Source organism: Photinus pyralis, unplaced genomic scaffold, assembly GCF_008802855.1.
Source record: "Photinus pyralis isolate 1611_PpyrPB1 unplaced genomic scaffold, Ppyr1.3 Ppyr1.4_LG5, whole genome shotgun sequence".
Classification (NCBI taxonomy): domain Eukaryota; kingdom Metazoa; phylum Arthropoda; class Insecta; order Coleoptera; family Lampyridae; genus Photinus; species Photinus pyralis.
In genome coordinates, this window is record NW_022170596.1 from 9,957,453 (window position 1) to 9,975,293 (window position 17,841).

General features: G+C 39.2%; 2 protein-coding genes across 8 annotated transcripts in view; both read right to left on the reverse strand.

Moving 5' to 3' along the window:
* Positions 1-3,035: 3,035 nt before the first annotated feature.
* LOC116170496 (aromatic-L-amino-acid decarboxylase-like) lies at positions 3,036-5,400 on the reverse strand. Of its 2 annotated transcripts, XM_031486941.1 has the most exons (4): positions 4,633-5,395; positions 4,353-4,587; positions 4,188-4,307; positions 3,036-4,140 (listed from the first exon to the last, which is right to left on the reverse strand). In XM_031486941.1, the coding sequence occupies exons 1-4, from the start codon at positions 4,710-4,712 to the stop codon at positions 3,133-3,135; spliced, it is 1,443 nt and encodes a 480-aa protein (XP_031342801.1). In that variant the 5' UTR covers positions 4,713-5,395; the 3' UTR covers positions 3,036-3,132. The 2 variants fall into 2 exon arrangements, with proteins under 2 accessions (XP_031342801.1, XP_031342800.1); XM_031486940.1 differs by having other exon boundaries at positions 4,353-5,400.
* Positions 5,401-12,937: 7,537 nt separating this feature from the next.
* LOC116171024 overlaps positions 12,938-17,841 on the reverse strand; it is a 44,832-nt gene continuing 39,928 nt past the window's right edge. For all 6 annotated transcript variants that reach the window (XM_031487662.1, XM_031487656.1, XM_031487660.1 and 3 more), the window contains 4 exons: positions 15,676-17,703; positions 15,266-15,624; positions 13,530-15,220; positions 12,938-13,334 (listed from right to left, as the gene is read on the reverse strand). In XM_031487662.1, the coding sequence (XP_031343522.1) occupies positions 13,033-13,334; positions 13,530-15,220; positions 15,266-15,624; positions 15,676-17,703 (4,380 nt within the window). In that variant the 3' untranslated portion in view covers positions 12,938-13,032. The remainder of the gene's footprint in view (positions 13,335-13,529; positions 15,221-15,265; positions 15,625-15,675; positions 17,704-17,841) is intronic.

Genomic DNA, 17,841 nt, shown 5'->3' on the forward strand with positions numbered 1-17,841 from the left:
GTCAAATTCCTAGAACACAATTTCAGTTTACCTTATTTACACGGCGTCTACATCTACCCTTGGAGCAGTTTGATTTTGGACAAATGGAATACCTTCGCATTTTAGGGTTTGGGTAATGGAATCAAACAGATGTCGTTCCGGAAGGCGGGTTACAACCTTTTACGAATGCACAATGTCTATAGTTCAATAACGGCGTTAATTTCGTCTTTCGAAGCGTTGTACATTAAATAAAACCGTCGGTTATCTAATCGTAACGTAAGGCATGTTATATTTCACTGGACTGTCTTAACGATACGCGCAAGGTTACTGTGCGTGCATCTTGAACATGAAACGTACTTTTCTCTTAGATACCGAACTCTATTTTTATGTTACCTGTTCACAGGTTTTCTTTTTTGAAGTTAAAACGGCTCTCGAATCTTTACCGATGAACCCCGTACGGATTCCTTGAAGCAATCATTTTCAACGCTCCGATGCGAATCTTCTGCGCTCTTAATAAAAAGCGATCTCTACTACGGCTCAAGACGTAATTCCGATCTCATCATTCAGTTCCAAAAAACCACTCCTACCCAACATATGACCTAAATCGGCCAACGAATTACTCTTAGCGACCAATCAAAATTATTTCCTACACAAATCGACCGCTATCTCAAATCCACACTTAACTAACGCCGAACTTGCGGTTTTTTTTAGCTTACGATAATGAACCTACTCACTAGTAACATTGTGGAACTTTAGCTATAATCTCGTGCCAAATCGAAAACTGATTATGTTATCGTGCCATTAAGACGTTCCATGACACGGCATGTTCTCCGCCGTACCGAAATAAACTGTGTTTAATTCATTAAGAATGACTTAAAAGGAAAGGCCGGCCCGTGTAGCGCAGTTCAGTGGAAGCTCGACTGCGGTACAGGGTCCCTGGTTCGAATCCGGGTTCGGGCATGGATATTTGTAAATGTAGGTATAGTGGGTTGGGTTGGTAGAGCAGCCTCGGCTGAAACCCCGCCCACTTAAAAATAAAGGCCGGTAAAGTGACGGTGCGCCCGATAAAGTGCGACCGGGTGCAGCCAGTAAAGTGACTGCGGTAGGAAAGGTAGTCTGCTCTGCCTCTGTCATGGAAACTAAAATTTCCTGACAGAAAGTAGGCATGAAAATGAAGGTTTCAGGACGATTTTGGGTAAAAAAATTTGCTGTGGCTAGCACATACTATCCGCACACCTGCGGTATTCTGCCCTAAAGCTTTTCAGCTCTTCTTTTATGTCTAAGGATATGTGTACCAATTTTGGTTCCATTCAGCCGTTTAGCTGTAAATGACAGAGCTTTTAGGGCAATTTGGTCCCCTACTTCTATAGATTGTTTCATATCTATTTCGTGTTTCCTCTGCATTCTGAAATAAATGGGTGCTTACGTATAATTGACGTGGGACAGCATTCGCCAAAAACAAGTTATTTTGGCTAGATGACGGCGGGTCGCCCAACAGCGATAACATTTATCCACGGGTCGGTAGCAGGGAGATATAGCCAATTTAAAGGTACCATTCACATGCGGATATGTACGGCGGATCTGTACGGCGGACATGCACGCGGGACAGATCTGTATCAATTCGTATGTGTGTATCCGCGTGTTCGGCGTACATATCTTGCTCGCCATCCGTCAATCAGAACGACGAGCACGGACAGCGAGCCCGACAAATACGCACGTGTGTAGTCGTTTCACGGATTTGTTTGCCGGACATGGAATCATCAAATACGTAATTCTTGAAAATATGTTTGGAAATTTAAGAAATCAAAATGGAAATGCGACTCAACCTACTCCAATTAAACATTCATTTAAAAAAATATTTTGTTTAAATTACTTTGAATATAATGCAGGCGCAAATTGTGCTAAAGATTTAAATGATCTTTTGGGTAATTTTACAAGCAAAATTGCGGAACAACACCGAACTGTTGGTGAAACTGTTAGTCAAATACAATCCGATCAGTTACCTTTTGGGGATATTATTTAAATGTAAAATTTGAAGACTACGGTGATATTAACATTCCAGAACACAATGCGCATTTTTGGGGAACAATTTAAATACTGGTAAAGATTGTAGTGCCTTACTCCACCAACCAAGCACACCTAACTACTAATGAAATTATTTTATGCCATTTCCGAGCATATTCTGCCAAGGCTGGTGGCTTATTTGAAAGTTTCAGGTATAATTTTCCCGAGAAGCTGAGGGGAGATTGCACAACTGAAGTAAAGTCATATGAGAGTACTTTTTTCGTTTCATGAACCACTGTTTTGACCATAGTCTCTTTTTTTCGTATCTTCAAATAAAACCTCCAATTATTGTAAGTTTCTGATCCATACCAATTACCACAGCACTCAAAAGAACACAACCCAGGGCTAGTACTGCAGAACTGAAATAGCGACAGAACGCCGCCTGCTTGTCTATTGAGATTTGTCCGTGATCTGTGTACAGCCATATCCGCCTGTGTGTAGCTCAACACGGATCTGTCCGCCGTACAGCTCCGCCGTACATATCCGCATGTGAATGGGGCCCTTTAAACAATCTTACGATATCCTTACAAATAACGACACTGTTCTCATATTACTCTTTCTTAACAATGGAATTCAAATTTAAAGGAAGTAGGCAATTTATTTAATTCTTATTGTAGAATACAAACTGCTTATTTAAGTAAATGCTTAATAACAATAACATAGTGTAACTTAATAAATAATTGGATTTTCTTTCTGACTAATTTGCGCGAATATCCGTTTACCTTTTACTTTCCACATTAAGTTTTGGTGATATATTTTACAATTTCAAATTTGGTTAAATTTTCCATACACTTTTTATACAATATCCATGTTATATCGTAGACAGTGTTAGAGAAACATCGCCGACAAATGTTTCTGCAAATATTCAAAGAAAATGTATCAAAAATTAGTTACTCCCTGTGGTCTTTTTATAGTAAGAATCCACGTTTTCTAATGGAAGAAAATGTGGAGACATTCCTCACGAGGTAACTGGTTTGAAAGAAGATGTACAGTTAATAAAAAATGTTTCTATTGGCTGTACATACGTCTCCAAATACAATGTAAAAATTTAAAATAAATACAGGCAATTACATATATGATTCTTTAAGATTAAATTCCATTAGTGAACTCTGCTGGCACGGTCGCTTTCACATGGGAAACAATTTCTGCCCACGAGTAGTGAATATCTTCAATTGTCGTAGTTCTCGCGCATATCGCGAAACGTATAACGAAATATTCCTGTATATAACAGGGAATGACGTAAATTTTCCTAGCGGCACTAATTTTGTCTATTAATTTCTGAGTTAGCTCATTCGCGCCTTTCAGTCGGAAGCACACCAACCCCATGACTGAGCTCTTCACTTCGAATCTAGCGTCGGCGTTGACCAACTGCTCGAAATGTTTAGCGAGGCTTATCTGATGTCGAATGTGTCGACGAATACCTTCGGCTCCGTAAATTCGTAAAACGAACCACAGTTTCAATGATCTGAAGCGCCTGCCCAACGGTATCTGCCAATGGCGATAATCTGGAGCGATTCCCTCGTATTGGTGTTGCAGATATATTCGATCGACGTTAAATGCTTCTATTAAGTTTCGGGAATTTTTAACCCAGAGTGCCGAACAGTCGAAGTTCACTAGCATCCATTTGTGTGGGTTGAAATTGAAGGAATCGCACAGTTCGATGCCTTTCATAAGGTGGCGGTATTCTGGACAAACAAATGCAGCGCCAGCATAAGCTGCGTCGACATGTAGCCAGATGTCTTCATCTTTACATACAACTGCCAATTCCTCCAAATTATCAAATGCACACGTTCCCGTTGTGCCCAAGCTGGCTACCACGTAGCATGGGATTAAACCCGACGCCCTGTCCTTTGCGATCGCTCGACGCAATACATCACCACTTAGACTTCCATCGGGGCCAGTTGGTAAATGAATCATGGGCACCGAAGCCAATATTCCAGCTTTTTCTACTGACGAGTTCGCTTGGTCGGAGGTGTACGCCACCAGTTTGGTTTTAATCTCTCCCTCTGACAGGGAAGGCTCTTTCTTCGCCAGTAGCCGAACCACCTTTTCTTTCGCGGCAAGCAGTCCCACCAATGTAGCTTCACTTGCAGATCCCTACAAGGCTACCGTTAACTGTTTTGCGCGAAGGTGACCTTACTAACTTGTATTACTCCGCCTCCGGGACCTTCGGCAGAATTCAAGAAGTCCTCCGGCAACCCCAGCAATTTCCCCAGCCAATTCATGGTAACGACTTCCAGTTCGGTACACGCTGGACTTGTAATCTATATGAAAATGAGTTAAATTTTCACGAAGTGCTCTTTACTAACCCAATTAAATCCAATGCATCCGATTCCGGCGCTTAACATCTCACCGACAACGGCCGGGAAAGAGTTACTCGTCGGGTAATAGGCGTGAAACTTGGGCGAGTGCCAATGTGTGATACCTGGCATTATTAGTTTTTCAACGTCTTTTAGCACGTCTTCCCAGCGTTCTCCTTCATTCGGAGCTTCTTGAGGCATTTCGGTCTGTAGGTATCCAGGTTGTACTGACGGAATTACGTCCCTAGAAGCTATTGATAGGTTTTGGTAGGCCAATGCGTTTACATACCTGTCTCGAACATTGTCGATGTAATCTGCAATGTAATCTACCATAGCTTTACCAAATTCACGAAATTCCCTTGAATTCATTTTGTTGATTTAACCTTCACTGGTGCACGGTTTTCAACGAAATCAGGTTATGTAAGATCTACTATAGTTTGAACTGTAAAGATCATTTCGTTGTGTCTTGTAAGTATAATTAATTATTTATCAATTGACGTTTGTAATAAGCATTTTTTTGCGAACCCGATAAGATAATGTAGGGTCTGCTCGATTTGTGGTAAATATAGAATGTGTTTCTGCGCCTATGTCAATAATCAAATGAATTTTGTTATCAAAAATTGCTCAAAATGCAATTTAAGGCATTTGTCGATAACCTTTTCTTTAGTTTTTATTTAGTCTCTCCAAAGCAATCGCCTTTTCTTCATTCAAAATACACGGCCTACACAATTTGAATTTACCTCTTGAAGCATTTTCTCATCTTTTATGTGGCGTGTTCCCTAATTTTATTTCTTCCTGGAGCACAACAATGTTGAGTTGCCAAATGACGAAAAAACATGCTATTGCTGTGTGCAATGGCATACAGTCACTAAACCACCCACATAAACACCTGTCCAACTAGCTCAATTAAATGCAGGTGCGAACAAAACCTTGAAAAGGAACAATTTTAAGTTTTCTAAGCCACGTCACATCCATTATAGTATCGGTGGAAAAACTCCCTTTAACTGATAACTTGGAGACCTTAAAAAAAGCGTATCTTCAGCGACAAACCCTCGATAACCACAGCACTCCTACTAAACTGATCATCAACTTATCATAAACGTGAAAACACGCCTCCACATAGCTCGATTGAACGTAAACTTTTATCACCACGTAAAGAAAGTTCCACAGTAGATAAGTAACACCGTTTTCAGCCCACTTTCACGCGGATTCGCCAAGTCTAAGGCCATTTGATTCGGTTCTGTTTGCCGATGGAAACAGGTAGATTTATCGGAAACAGGTCTGTTGAGCGGAAACGACTCTGCATTAAAAACAGATCAGTTAAACGGAAACAGGTCTGCTCAGTAGAAATAGGTCCGTTTAACAGACCCGTTTCCGTCGGCAATAACATGTACTTATCCTGAAACTAATTAGCTTACGCAGAAATAACGATTTTTATCGCATACTTTTACAATTAATTTTTAACATGTAATTTATTCACAATTAAATAAACAAAGCAAATGTTTAAACAACAGTAAATAATTCCGAAACGAAGAAAATAGACCTCGAATTCAAATATGATCGGATTTGCGTTTAATCTAAAAATTAACGACCACATTTAAAGTCAACAAACAATTGAAATTAACATACTTATTTTAGGTGCTGATACCAAATAAAACGTCCGCATCATGGGGTAGTTTATGCAACAATATATACAAATAGCATCCTATCTGTCAGATTTACAGTTTCTAATTTCTCGTGATTAAATAAAATGTTACTTTGAATTTACTTCCTCTGCAATCTGCATGTAATCTTTTTGGGTCCGTTAACTTGGCCCCCCCACTGAGAGATTTCATAGTCGTATTATTTTGAAATGAATGCGCTCGTTATGCGCTCATATGCGCCACCGATAATAACTCTTGCGCCATTATCGTTTTTTAGAAATCCGAAAAAACATTTGGGGGGGCCAAGTGAACGTAGCCCCCCCAGTACGTATTTTGTCCCTTGTAACTAGGTCACCTGATACATTTGGTTATGCGCTCAATTGCGCCACTTGAATTAACGCTAGCGCCATTACGGTTAAGCCGTGACAAATTTTGAAAAAGTGGGGGGGGCCAACTTAACGTTTTTTAAAGTTACTTTTTTTTAACACCTTTTCATACGAAATTGTACTCTCAGGTATGCGCTGAAATGCGCCGTAAAAAGATATCTTTGCGCCATTATTGTTTTTTGGTTATCCTTAAATATATTTGGGGGGGGGCCAAGTGAACGGAATCCCCCATAAGGCATTTTGCTACCGGTATTTGTGCCACTTGATACATCTGGTTATGGGCTCAATTGCGCCACTTGAACTAAAGCTAGCGCCATTACGGGTAAGCCATAAAAAATTTTTAAAAAGTGGAAGGTCTAACTTAGCGTTTTCAACAGTTATTTCCGGAAGTGCGTCCATTTTGAAAATATTTTACATCGATTCGGCCTTCGGAGTAACTCCTAAATACAAATTTTTAAAAACCTATCTATTTTACTTTCTCAGAATCGTTTAACTAAAATCTCAAAAAAACACCCTGTATAGTGTTTCTGAAACACTATAATGGCGCCAAGATTTTTGTTTACGGCGCATTTTAGCGCATGATGAAAGGTACGATGTAGTAGAAAAAACATGTTAAAAGACGTAACTTTTGAAAACGTTAAGTTAGCCCCCCCCCCTTTTTAAAATTTTTTTATGGCTTAACCGTAATGGCGCTAGCTTTAATTCAAGTGGCGCAATTGAGCTCATAACCAGATGTATCAAGTGGCACAAATACCGGTAGCAAAATGCGTTATGGGGGATTCCGTTCACTTGGCCCCTCCCAAATATATTTAAGGATAACCAAAAAACAATAATGGCGCAAAGATATCTTTTTACGGCGCATTTCAGCGCATACCAGAGAGTACCATTTCGTATGAAAAGATGTTAAAAAAAGTAACTTTTAAAAACGTTGTTGGCCCCCCCACTTTTTGAAAATTTGTCACGGCTTAACCGTAATGGCGCTAGCTTTAATTCAAGTGGCGCAATTGAGCGCATAACCAAATGTATCAGGTGACCTAGTTACAAGAGACAAAATACGTACTGGGGGGGGGGCTACGTTCACTTGGCCCCCCCAAATGTTTTTTCGGATTTCTAAAAAACGATAATGGCGCAAGAGTTATTATCGGTGGCACATATGAGCGCATACCGAGCGCATTCATTTCAAAATAATACGACTATCAAATCTCTCAGTGGGGGGGCCAAGTTAACGGACCCACTCTTTTTCTAATCTAGAATTTTCTGGAAGGAAACAATTGGGGCCCTTAGTTCCTTAAAGCATTTTTCCTAGGTCAATTCCAACGAAGGTTTTATAAAGACTTGCTACACTAGGTAAGGTTGAATGAAGAGATCATTCTTTAGGAAAAGTTTTAGTCCGGGAAAAAGGTAACATTTACTGGCAGCCTTCCAACATACTTCTAAGAGCGAGAAGATCTCGATAAACCTTCCAAGAGGGGTTTCTAAGGAGATTCGGTGGGAGGGTTGTTCTTTTTGTGTGTTTACCACACACAATCGACAATGCACTCCCTTTAAAATCATAAGCAAGATCTCATATAAAGAAATCAAACAAGTTATAACTTGTGAATTTCACCTGCCCATATGTAATAGAAGAATATAGAGAGCACCCTAATCAAGACGAATTATTAATTTTATTTCTTGGAGATCTTCCGTTATGTTCACTATCCAGGAATTTGAGTAGAAAACTCACATCCACGATGATTTCCGTTGCGAACAGGAAATAGTAAATTAAAAGGATCCAACGTCATTCATGGTGATTAGGTACTTAGTTAGAAAAATACTCGGTAAGTAATAGATAATTTGTAAAGCCACCACTTTCTTAAAGAATGATTTATCACCGAACGCTTTAACGGAGTTTTTGAATCATAATTCTGTACCGTGCTGACTTCACACAGCCATTATATACATTAACCGCCAATGGGAGGGTACGTGTTTGAAATTGCTAAAATATGAGCATTTAATTATAATTACCCTGTATAATGATTGCATTTTGTTAAAAATACTTTTAGGGAGTCCTTCAACATATGACCCAACAACGAATTTTAAATATGTACATTAATAAACCCACAATCATCCACTCACGCACTAATGGACCACTCTGTATATCTTGTTGAGGAAATAACCACCCCTATTTAAGTCAATTCTGTATGCTTCTATAGCGCTTCATCACAATAACCCAGTAAATTTTTCTTCGTGGTTTTTTTTTGGCTGAAAGACTTTGGCTCAAATTAGTATTTGGGTTGGATCGCCAATCTCGCTCCTTAGGGCCGGTCTTTCATGTTTCTGTTAAGATTAATTGATAGATCACCTATCTAATTACATTTGTGTTCATGAAAATTAACTTCCTGATCAATTTTGCGCCAAGATGCAAGACGTTGAAGTTTAATAGACAATATTACCCTAGCAGCGCTAAGAAGCTAGTAGTATAGATACTTTCGGGGTAGCTCGCACTATGTAAAGTTGTGGCTCCAGCTGGGGCTCGATTTTGGCAGCTATAGAGCTCAATGTTGCTAGGTTTGCGATTTTACTTGGCATCGCCACCTACAAAAAAAAATGCGACACCATGTGTGTGCATTTCAATTTCTATTTTACCTTTCAATGGGGATAGGATGATTTTTTGGAGATTGAACGCAATGCCCATCGTGTTATTTGATTTCGGAGTCGATTTTCTTTGTATCAGTGTTATTTATTTGATGCTTGATTTTGTTTTGGTAATTGTATTGCGTGTTGAAAGAGGCAAGCACTTGTATTATCGCCAATAAGAAAACACAGGTGCAGATTATTCGAAGACGCTGCATTATTTTTGTGAAGGAAGGAGAAATGGAAAGGGAAACGGTTTTAAATAAGCGAACGGGACGTGAATAGGGATTTCTTTGTTGGTGGACGTCTGAAATGTAGCTTTTTGCTGTGCGTCTTCCCGTATATTGTGTTGTTTGTTTGAGGGCGTTTTGGTAAGGGTGTCGTGATGGTATGTAGAAGAGGATGGAGGATGGAAACAAAGGCTTGTATTCTCTTTCTGATTTTGCAAAAATTTTGTAATAATTTTTGCCTCAATGGCACCCCTAAACGATCACGCGGAAAAATCATACGGGAATATTAGCCAATTTCTCCAACTGTTTCAGTTTTCTGTCTCCATAACATGCACCTCTTTAATTGCTGTCTCTTCCAACGTTTTTTATTTGCTCCTTACTTTTCGGTCTTATGTCTCATATGTTCTGGTATACGTCAAGTTCTTTTTCATTTCCTGGCTTCATCCTTTCCTTGTGATAGTTATTCCTTTTTTCGCTCTGTTTTTTCCATTCTTTCGTGACTGCAATTCCATTTCCACGCCTCTTTATTTATCTTTCCTTAATTCCATTTTGACATCTGTTCCTTTGTCTGATCTCTCTTCTTGCGCGATTTTTCTTATACTTCTTTAGATCTTTTTATCTTTTTTTGTTGTTGTGCGTTTTTTATGAAAACCTTCGTTTCTTTATTGTCCTTCCGTTTTGCTTTATTTTTCGTTACATTACTTTTTTTCTTGGTCACCCGTTATTTCTATTAATTTTTTCTGTATTTGTATTTGTGTATTGTTAGTTGATGTTTCTTTCTCTAGTTCTTTATTTTTGCATCTGTCGATGGTCTCAGAATTGATAATACGTAATCTCGTGATGCGAAGTATCGGAAGACAATACTTACCAACAGGAATATGGTGAATATGATAGTCACAAATGTTATTTTTAAATAAACAATTTAGCGATTTGACTGTTCCAGGATTTGCAATTGAAACATTCACAAGAAGGCGAAAGTCGGAAGCCCGAAATGTCAGAATATGGGCTGTTGTTATGCTGAGTATAGAGTGTACTAATGAAGTAAATGGAAAAGACATTGGGTGAAAACAATAATTTTTCTCAGATAAGCCTAGAGTCTAAAACGTTTCGATTGGGAGCTACGCTCTAAAAAGTCTCAAAATTTGCCTTGATTCTCTAATTATGATTTTCTCAATTACCATAGCACAGGATAAAATGAAATTAAAATATTTACCTAGATTTTTGGGTATTCTTTTTTTGCGATTTTGTAATAGTATATTACGTAACGAGTGTTGAAAGCGATACTTTTCACACGAGATGTGAAGTTTGCCATACGAGGCGAAGCCGAGTGTGGCAATCACACGAGTGTGAAAAGTGACTTTCAAACGAGTCATGTACACTATTTTTCCTACGACTCTCCATACAACCAAAAATCTACTTACATAATGAAACAAAAGTTATTTTATTTCGAACCAACTACTACAACTATCTAAAAATACGAAATAGATTCAATTTCTCTTTAACGAACTATTGTTTTAATTACTTTATCAAAGAGGTACCTGTCGTTTGGATCTTCTGCAAGAAATTTACTATTATTAGACGTACGCTACTTTTCATACCTTAGCCGCAATTTAGTTGATAGTAATTCGAGTGTAGTGGATTTTGCCTCTTCCCTGATGTTGGGTGGAGTACACTCTACATCCATGGAAGAATCACTTTTCGCCATTAAAATTAAGTGAGGAATTAAACGCGTAGCACAAGGGAATAATCTCAAGAATAAACTAATCGCAATTTTAGAGTTTGACGTACGCCTACTACGTTGATGTTACAAGAAGATTAGACTACTACGAAAGCAAAACGTAACATGCGATTTGCTTTCTAATATATGGTAGATCTTATGAGAAAGCAAATCACACGGGTGCGTTTTGTTTTCCGTTACATTTTGCCATAAGTGAGCGAAATTGTCAATTTTCAAGTAAACATAATTGTACGACATATGTCATTTTCAATGAAAGTCGTAGGAAAAAATGTTTCCAATATCCTCTCTGGTGGAAAAAATGTTTAATTTCGGCGAAATTTATTTGGTATCGCACGTTTTTGAATATGACAATAAACAATCCAAAATTATTTTTTAGAAATTAGACAAAAAACGTCAAATGCAATTCTTGGTCGGATCACGTCAGAATTTCATGAAATTTGGTGGGTGCACTTTTGTGCATTTGTTCAAACACGTCTCTGACAGTTCTTTGGATATTGAAATAAAATATTTTTCTTATATGGGTCCTTTGCATTAGAATTATTTGGAATTTAACGATTTTTTTCCTTGCCACTGCATTTGAAACAATTCCAAAGAATTATATTCCAAATTTTTAATTAAATACCTGGCATAACCCTCGGTACCAACAGAAACAAGTTATAAATCAGCATATGCATGATTAAAGCGCATTTTTGGTAATACAGGTCAGTATTTTATTAGCGAAGTTTTAAATTATCGATCTCACGAGTAATTTTGGCTGCGTTTAATAATTAATTTTATTTAATTTCAATTGAGGGTACGTCTTTATTTTGTAAAACAAATCACAAAGTAAATAATAAAGTTTTTGTACTGGTAGCGCTATCTAACGGTAAAATTATAGCACCTCCGAAAACCATATCGAAATTATTTTCTTAAATTATCGATTTCACAAGTAATCTAACTCAAAATAGACTAGAGCCTGCAACATCTACACTATAGTAGAAAGCTTTTAGTAAAAATGTGAAGTCTCTAGCGATTGTAGTTGCTGAGATCTCACCCGGACAGCCGGCCAGCCAGCCATAGTGAATATAATAGCGGTTTTTTTCAAAAATGCGCTAAAAATTAGCATGAGCACTCTTATCTAGATCTAGGGCTTGCTTAAACACAACATAGAACATTTACAGATGAAACAAACTTATTAGACAAAGTCAATCGCATAAGCTGAAAAAAATAGGCATTCAGGGCCAGAACACATCTACCATGCCACAAGCGATCGATCCATACAATTAATTAAAGAAATCTTAATCACCTTAACGTGTTAATAATCCAAAATATCCGGTCAATTGCCCTGATGCACAAACAACTGTCGTTGATAGTTCGAGTGGACCGGTCTACTTTCAGAAATGTTGTTATTATTTATTTTTTATTATTTATTATTATCCCTCTCTTGTTTTGGGCACTCAACAGGCATGCGCCCAATTACAGAGTGACCCGCATAATGCTATTTAGAGGTGCCTCAGCAGATGGTCTTAAGTTGGTCTATACTACTCCGGTATTCATTTTACGAATTAGGAAAACTGCAGGAAAACCTAATTCGGAGTAGCCGGTAGAATGCTCGGAACTGGTCTAAGGTAATTTCTATCTCCGCAACAGATGAAAAATTCACCTCAACCCAGGTTCGAACACCCGACCTCCGGATTTATAACCCAATGCTCTACCACTGAGCCATAAATCCGATGTTATTAAATAATGAAGCGAAATTTTTTGACATTTCGTATGTGATGATTTTTTTTCTTCAAAAATGATATAAACTCACGGTTGAAATAAACAACAATTGTTTTTTTTGTAGTTTTGCGAACAATTTTAAATTGCCAAACTGGCATGTAGCAACCGCGAGCAGGATGGTATGTTCTTTTTATTTAAAACATTTTATTATTATATGGCAATGGCTTTTATGCCCACTATTCTCACACATTTACCATAATATAAAATATAATTTATTGGTGTCATATATGGGGGTAGTACAGTATTATATACACGGATGCAGTTATTTTTGAATTGGACTATTTTATTAGGATTACATGCAAAAGTCACCTTTCACTTTCATGTGCTAAACGAAATGTTATAAAAGCGATACTCGTGACCATCAATGGACTCCAACTTGATCTTGAGGTCCGAGTTGAGTTGTCTTTCATAATCCATATGTATAAAAATTTCGTGGTTGTCCCAGTGAAATACGTTACCTATGGAGGTATAAGGTGGTACTATTATCTGAGGTAAACTGCTTTCCACAGTGATGGAATACTTCTTTGTACTGCGAAAAACACTTCTTATGGCTTTAAATTCTTCGTCATCGCTTTCACTCTTCATTAACCATTTTTGTATTTCAATGCCTGCAGTTGTCCCTAAAAATATACGTTTTTTTAGTGTGTGGCCCTTGTAATCTGGTAATACATATTTTGAACTACTGAAGTAGGGATTTCGCGACACTTTTTATTTAGAAAATGATTTAACAGGCTCTAAGATGCTACAATTCTCGCATACTACTCTCCACTAGAGAAGCAATCGTGAGGTATCGTTGCGTTGAAAAGAAGACCTACCTATGTATCTCTTCCAAAAATCTATTTCCGTTTCGTCAGCCGTACCCAATACCAAATCACTGAGAGCATTCCAAAGAAAGTCATTTCGGCACGGTATTTTAAGTGGAATTCTTCTGGGACACCCCTTGTTCATCAAGTTAGCGCCGTTTTTACACGTGCAATTTGCCTTACGAAATATGGTCCCCAAGGGAACTTCCAAGTTGCAATACAAATCATCGTGAAATTGTGGCATAATAATGATGTTTATCGTAAAGTTTCCGAACGTGGAATTCGTGAAGATTACCCACGTTGAAGTTTTACTGGTTGTGATGCAGCATGCGTTAATGCGATAACTTCCAATGCCTTCATCGTCGAAATTGATCAGTACGTCAGAACAGGTTATGGCTCTCGGTATTCTTCTATTTTGAGCAACTTGAGCTGAAATAATTCCAACAGAGTCGTCTATGGGTTCATCGTAGCTGTAGTTGATATGGTACGTAGCCGCAGAGCCATACGGCGACTGAACCGATAGCTCTAGTTCTGCAATCTTATAAATCGGCACGGGGATGTTTATAACCGACGTGCAGTAAGAACGCACGGCTTCTCCAACTAATTGAAACGCCATACTTTTTGCATGGGGCTTGCGACAGCTTTCACCATTGAGGATCAAAGTTGCTCGTTCCTCTTCTAGAAACTTCGCAGAAAATGTGATTCTCAATTTTGCCTTCCCAAAGGGGGCGAGTTCGATTTCATGCTCGTTAATCTGAAATAAGTCACGATTGTTTCCCAAGAGGATTACTGCGTATCCCACGAGAGCTTCGCTGGCGTTCTCCACTTCGATCTCCTTCGAGCACGTAGTGCTGAGACCAGTTTTGAAATACAAAACATTGTGAGCGGAGTACGACGGAAGAACCTCGAACAAATAGTTTACTAGCATTAGCATTTCAATGCAGTTTGGAAGAGTGATTTGCCTTGGAAGTATGGAGTAGCTTAGATTAATTTCATTCCAACTCTCCAGGAGTTTGGATGCGTTGTGTAATGCTTGTTCTTCAGATGTAGGTGCCAGGTATATGTCCGAGAAAAAAGGGGTCAAGTAATGGCAGTAAGAGATTGTTACCGCGATTAAGGCCAAACCGTCGCGCAAGTCATAATCAAAATTTGAAATCTTCTTAGGTATAGGCTGATGGGAGTGTCTCGCAAAGTCCAGCCAATGCGTGTCGATGACGTTGTTATAGTGGTACTCTAACCAGTACAACAAAATCATCTCAGACTTCTGATAAAAGTTGGAACTGTCCAAGTCAGCGAAACTATTCCAGAAGTCGGAGTTCTCGGAGGGCTTGTAAGTACCACAGCTGTCTATAGAAGCACTGACTACATCGCTCGTGTTCACGCTTTTTGGTCTCTCTTTCGTGGGAGCTTGAACTTTTGCTAGTACGAATACTTTATACGATTGTAATAGCAGATCCAGCCAACTTTGCTTTGACAATCGATAGAATTCGCTGTTGGTTAACGTCTTCGGAACTGTCTCGCCGATATAGTCAGATCTGTTGGGAAATATATCTCTATAAAATGACACGTAGTCGCCATATACTAAAAGATGTTCCGGTGACACGTGAGGCAGAAGTCCTCCTTGTACAGTAACGAACTCAATGACTTGCTCGTAGGTGTTGTAAATGGTGTTGACCCTTTCCAAGTAGTCATCAGGTAGTGACCTGGAAGTTACATTAAATACACGCGCAGCCTGCTTACTTTCGTACCGAATGTTAATATATTTAAGGGAAGTGGATCCTATGAGGTTTAACAACAAATCAATATATTTCAACGAGGTTGAGTTGCTCTTCTTTGACCCATTGCCTTGTTTCTCTTCAGAGTGCGACATGTGAGGGGGTGCAGCAATTCCTTCTGGTATCTTAAAGTATTTTTTCCCATACAAGCCTTGATGGGAAATCCATTCTTCCATGGCCAAGCAGACGCGTCTCATATGCACAGCGTACTCGGAGCCATCATCTTCGTCAGGGAAACGTGGAAAGCACGTCTCGTTGTAATTCACAATCACCTCTTGGACGAAAGAGGATACGGATGACGACGCCGCATCAATATCTAGGATGGCATCCATCTAGTGACCTAAAACATGTTAAACCTCTGAAAAGTTATCAGTGATACACACCTGTAAAGTTGAATTAAACGATATGGACTCATGACGGAGTGGTACAAGCAACGCGTGAATGGTTGGTAGCGTGTTTTCAACCAATCCTTTAATTGCAAGCTTCAAAAGCGCCCCACAGGAACAACTTACATCAATGTGGCCATCTATTATTGTCGACTTTTTAGCGCTACAAGTTAGTATGACGTCGACCTCCCCATTACCATGATTGGCCCGTCTTTCTCCAAACTGCGCCTTCAATTCACCCAAATTTGAACTGACCGATATATTGCAGCCCATGTTATGATATCTGGTCGTAAGTGTCACGACCTGTTCAGTCTGGCACGTCGGTACGACAGGTTCAAAATATATCGTTCCCGGATTTGTGCTAATGACGGGTTTAGGGTAGTAGCCAGTGAATGAGAGGTAGTTAAAGATGCTTCCGCTCGCGTAATGTCTGAGGTAAATGGGTAGCTTTATAAAATATGTACCTTCAAACGTGGGCCGAAATGTAGCGTGCAAAGTTACGTCCTCCTGCGGATCTAATTGGCAGACCATTGAGTACTCCTTCAGTTCCAAACGGTTGCCCGATTGATGCTGTAAGGTGAACGGTTTTCCTAAGTTATCCGTACGTATGCAAAACGTGCAAGTATCTTGGGACGCGTTCCAAATTTTGATATCGGCTTCGGTTTCTGAATGTAAATCTCCCGGGTAATACTTAAAGCTCACATTCATCTTTGTGAACTTCAGTGTGTCACAGCCTACAGTTGTGCTCACTAAGCAAACCGGCATTTTCTTTGGAATTTGGACTATGTTCACATAGTCCAGGTTTGCATATGACTCTGTTTTGGATTTTGTAAAATAAGCAGGGTTTAGAGTTTCCGGAGCGTTTAGAAACGTAGGGCCAAAAATTCCGTTGACTACCATCGGCAGATAAAAACAGTAGACCGCAGCACCCATTGGATTAAAGTGTAGATAAAGTTCTTTTTGTGATTTCGGTAGTAAAGTTATTTCGGTAATTGCTTGGGATGAGAGATCAACGCTGCGCTCATCGAAAATGTGGTATTCCACGTATTCATCCAAACAAAATTGGACTGTTGCGTTCACCGCGCTTTTATTGTTAATAATGAGTACTTGACGCTCAAAGGCGTGAGCGACGATCTTTTTGAGTTTTACTACTTCAGGTTTACACACAATTTCTGGGTACAGCACTTTCCCTGTAATTTTAAGCTCCAGCACCTTATCGTTGTTTATGCCTATGCAGACGGTGATTTCGAAAGAGATGCAGGTTGGGATTCGGATATGGATGGTCAAAACTTGTTCGCCACAAGGTGGTATGATACCTTCAACTGGGGAGACGTTTACACCATCGATTGGTTGAGAATTTAGAACGACAAAGGCGATGGGTTCTTTTTCTAAGTTTATTAGTGCCGTCGTGCCTTCCAGTGGCAAGTTTACGGGAATGTAGTCGAATCTTAAGAGTGTACTTTCGAGTTTGACCTTGGGATCTGTACAAGGTGACCTTGTGATATTGACAATTTGGCGATGTCCATTCTCCGAGCATAGTGTGGCGTCGATGCAGTTCGACAAAAGGCGATTCGGCGTGTACGTTATGCAGCAGGTTATATTACCTCGGCTTGCGATCGTCGCCGACATGGGGTAGATTGCAAATTGTGATTCCGGTACCTTCCAAAAGAAATGAACGGGCACGTTTACCGGATTCGAAATGTGCGCAAATTTGTAAGCTTCATTTGTGAAACGTATCTCGACTTGTGCAAGTTTCACACACCTCGGTACTATTTCAGCAGTAACAGAAATCGAATATACGTCGCTGGCGTTTATTACGAAGTCAACTATTGCACTAAAACGTCCGACTAACGAGCCAGCAGTGAAATACATTTGAACATGTTCCGTACTTGCGGACTTTACGGTCGTAACGTCGGTATTCGAAAAACTTATTGCAGATTTGGAGCACTTTGAATTTACAAAGATGTCCACGTTGCTTCCATTATGAATGGTCGCCCATGCAGTCTCGAAACTTTTAGGAGCTACCTGAAAGTAAACCACAATTACTAACAAACCTAATGGATGTTGTAGCTAGTAGGGATTATTATAGGTATTAGCTATACCAATGTTGTAACTATATTTCGTGTGTTTTACCATGGTATCGTTTATTGAGGAAATTGGGCA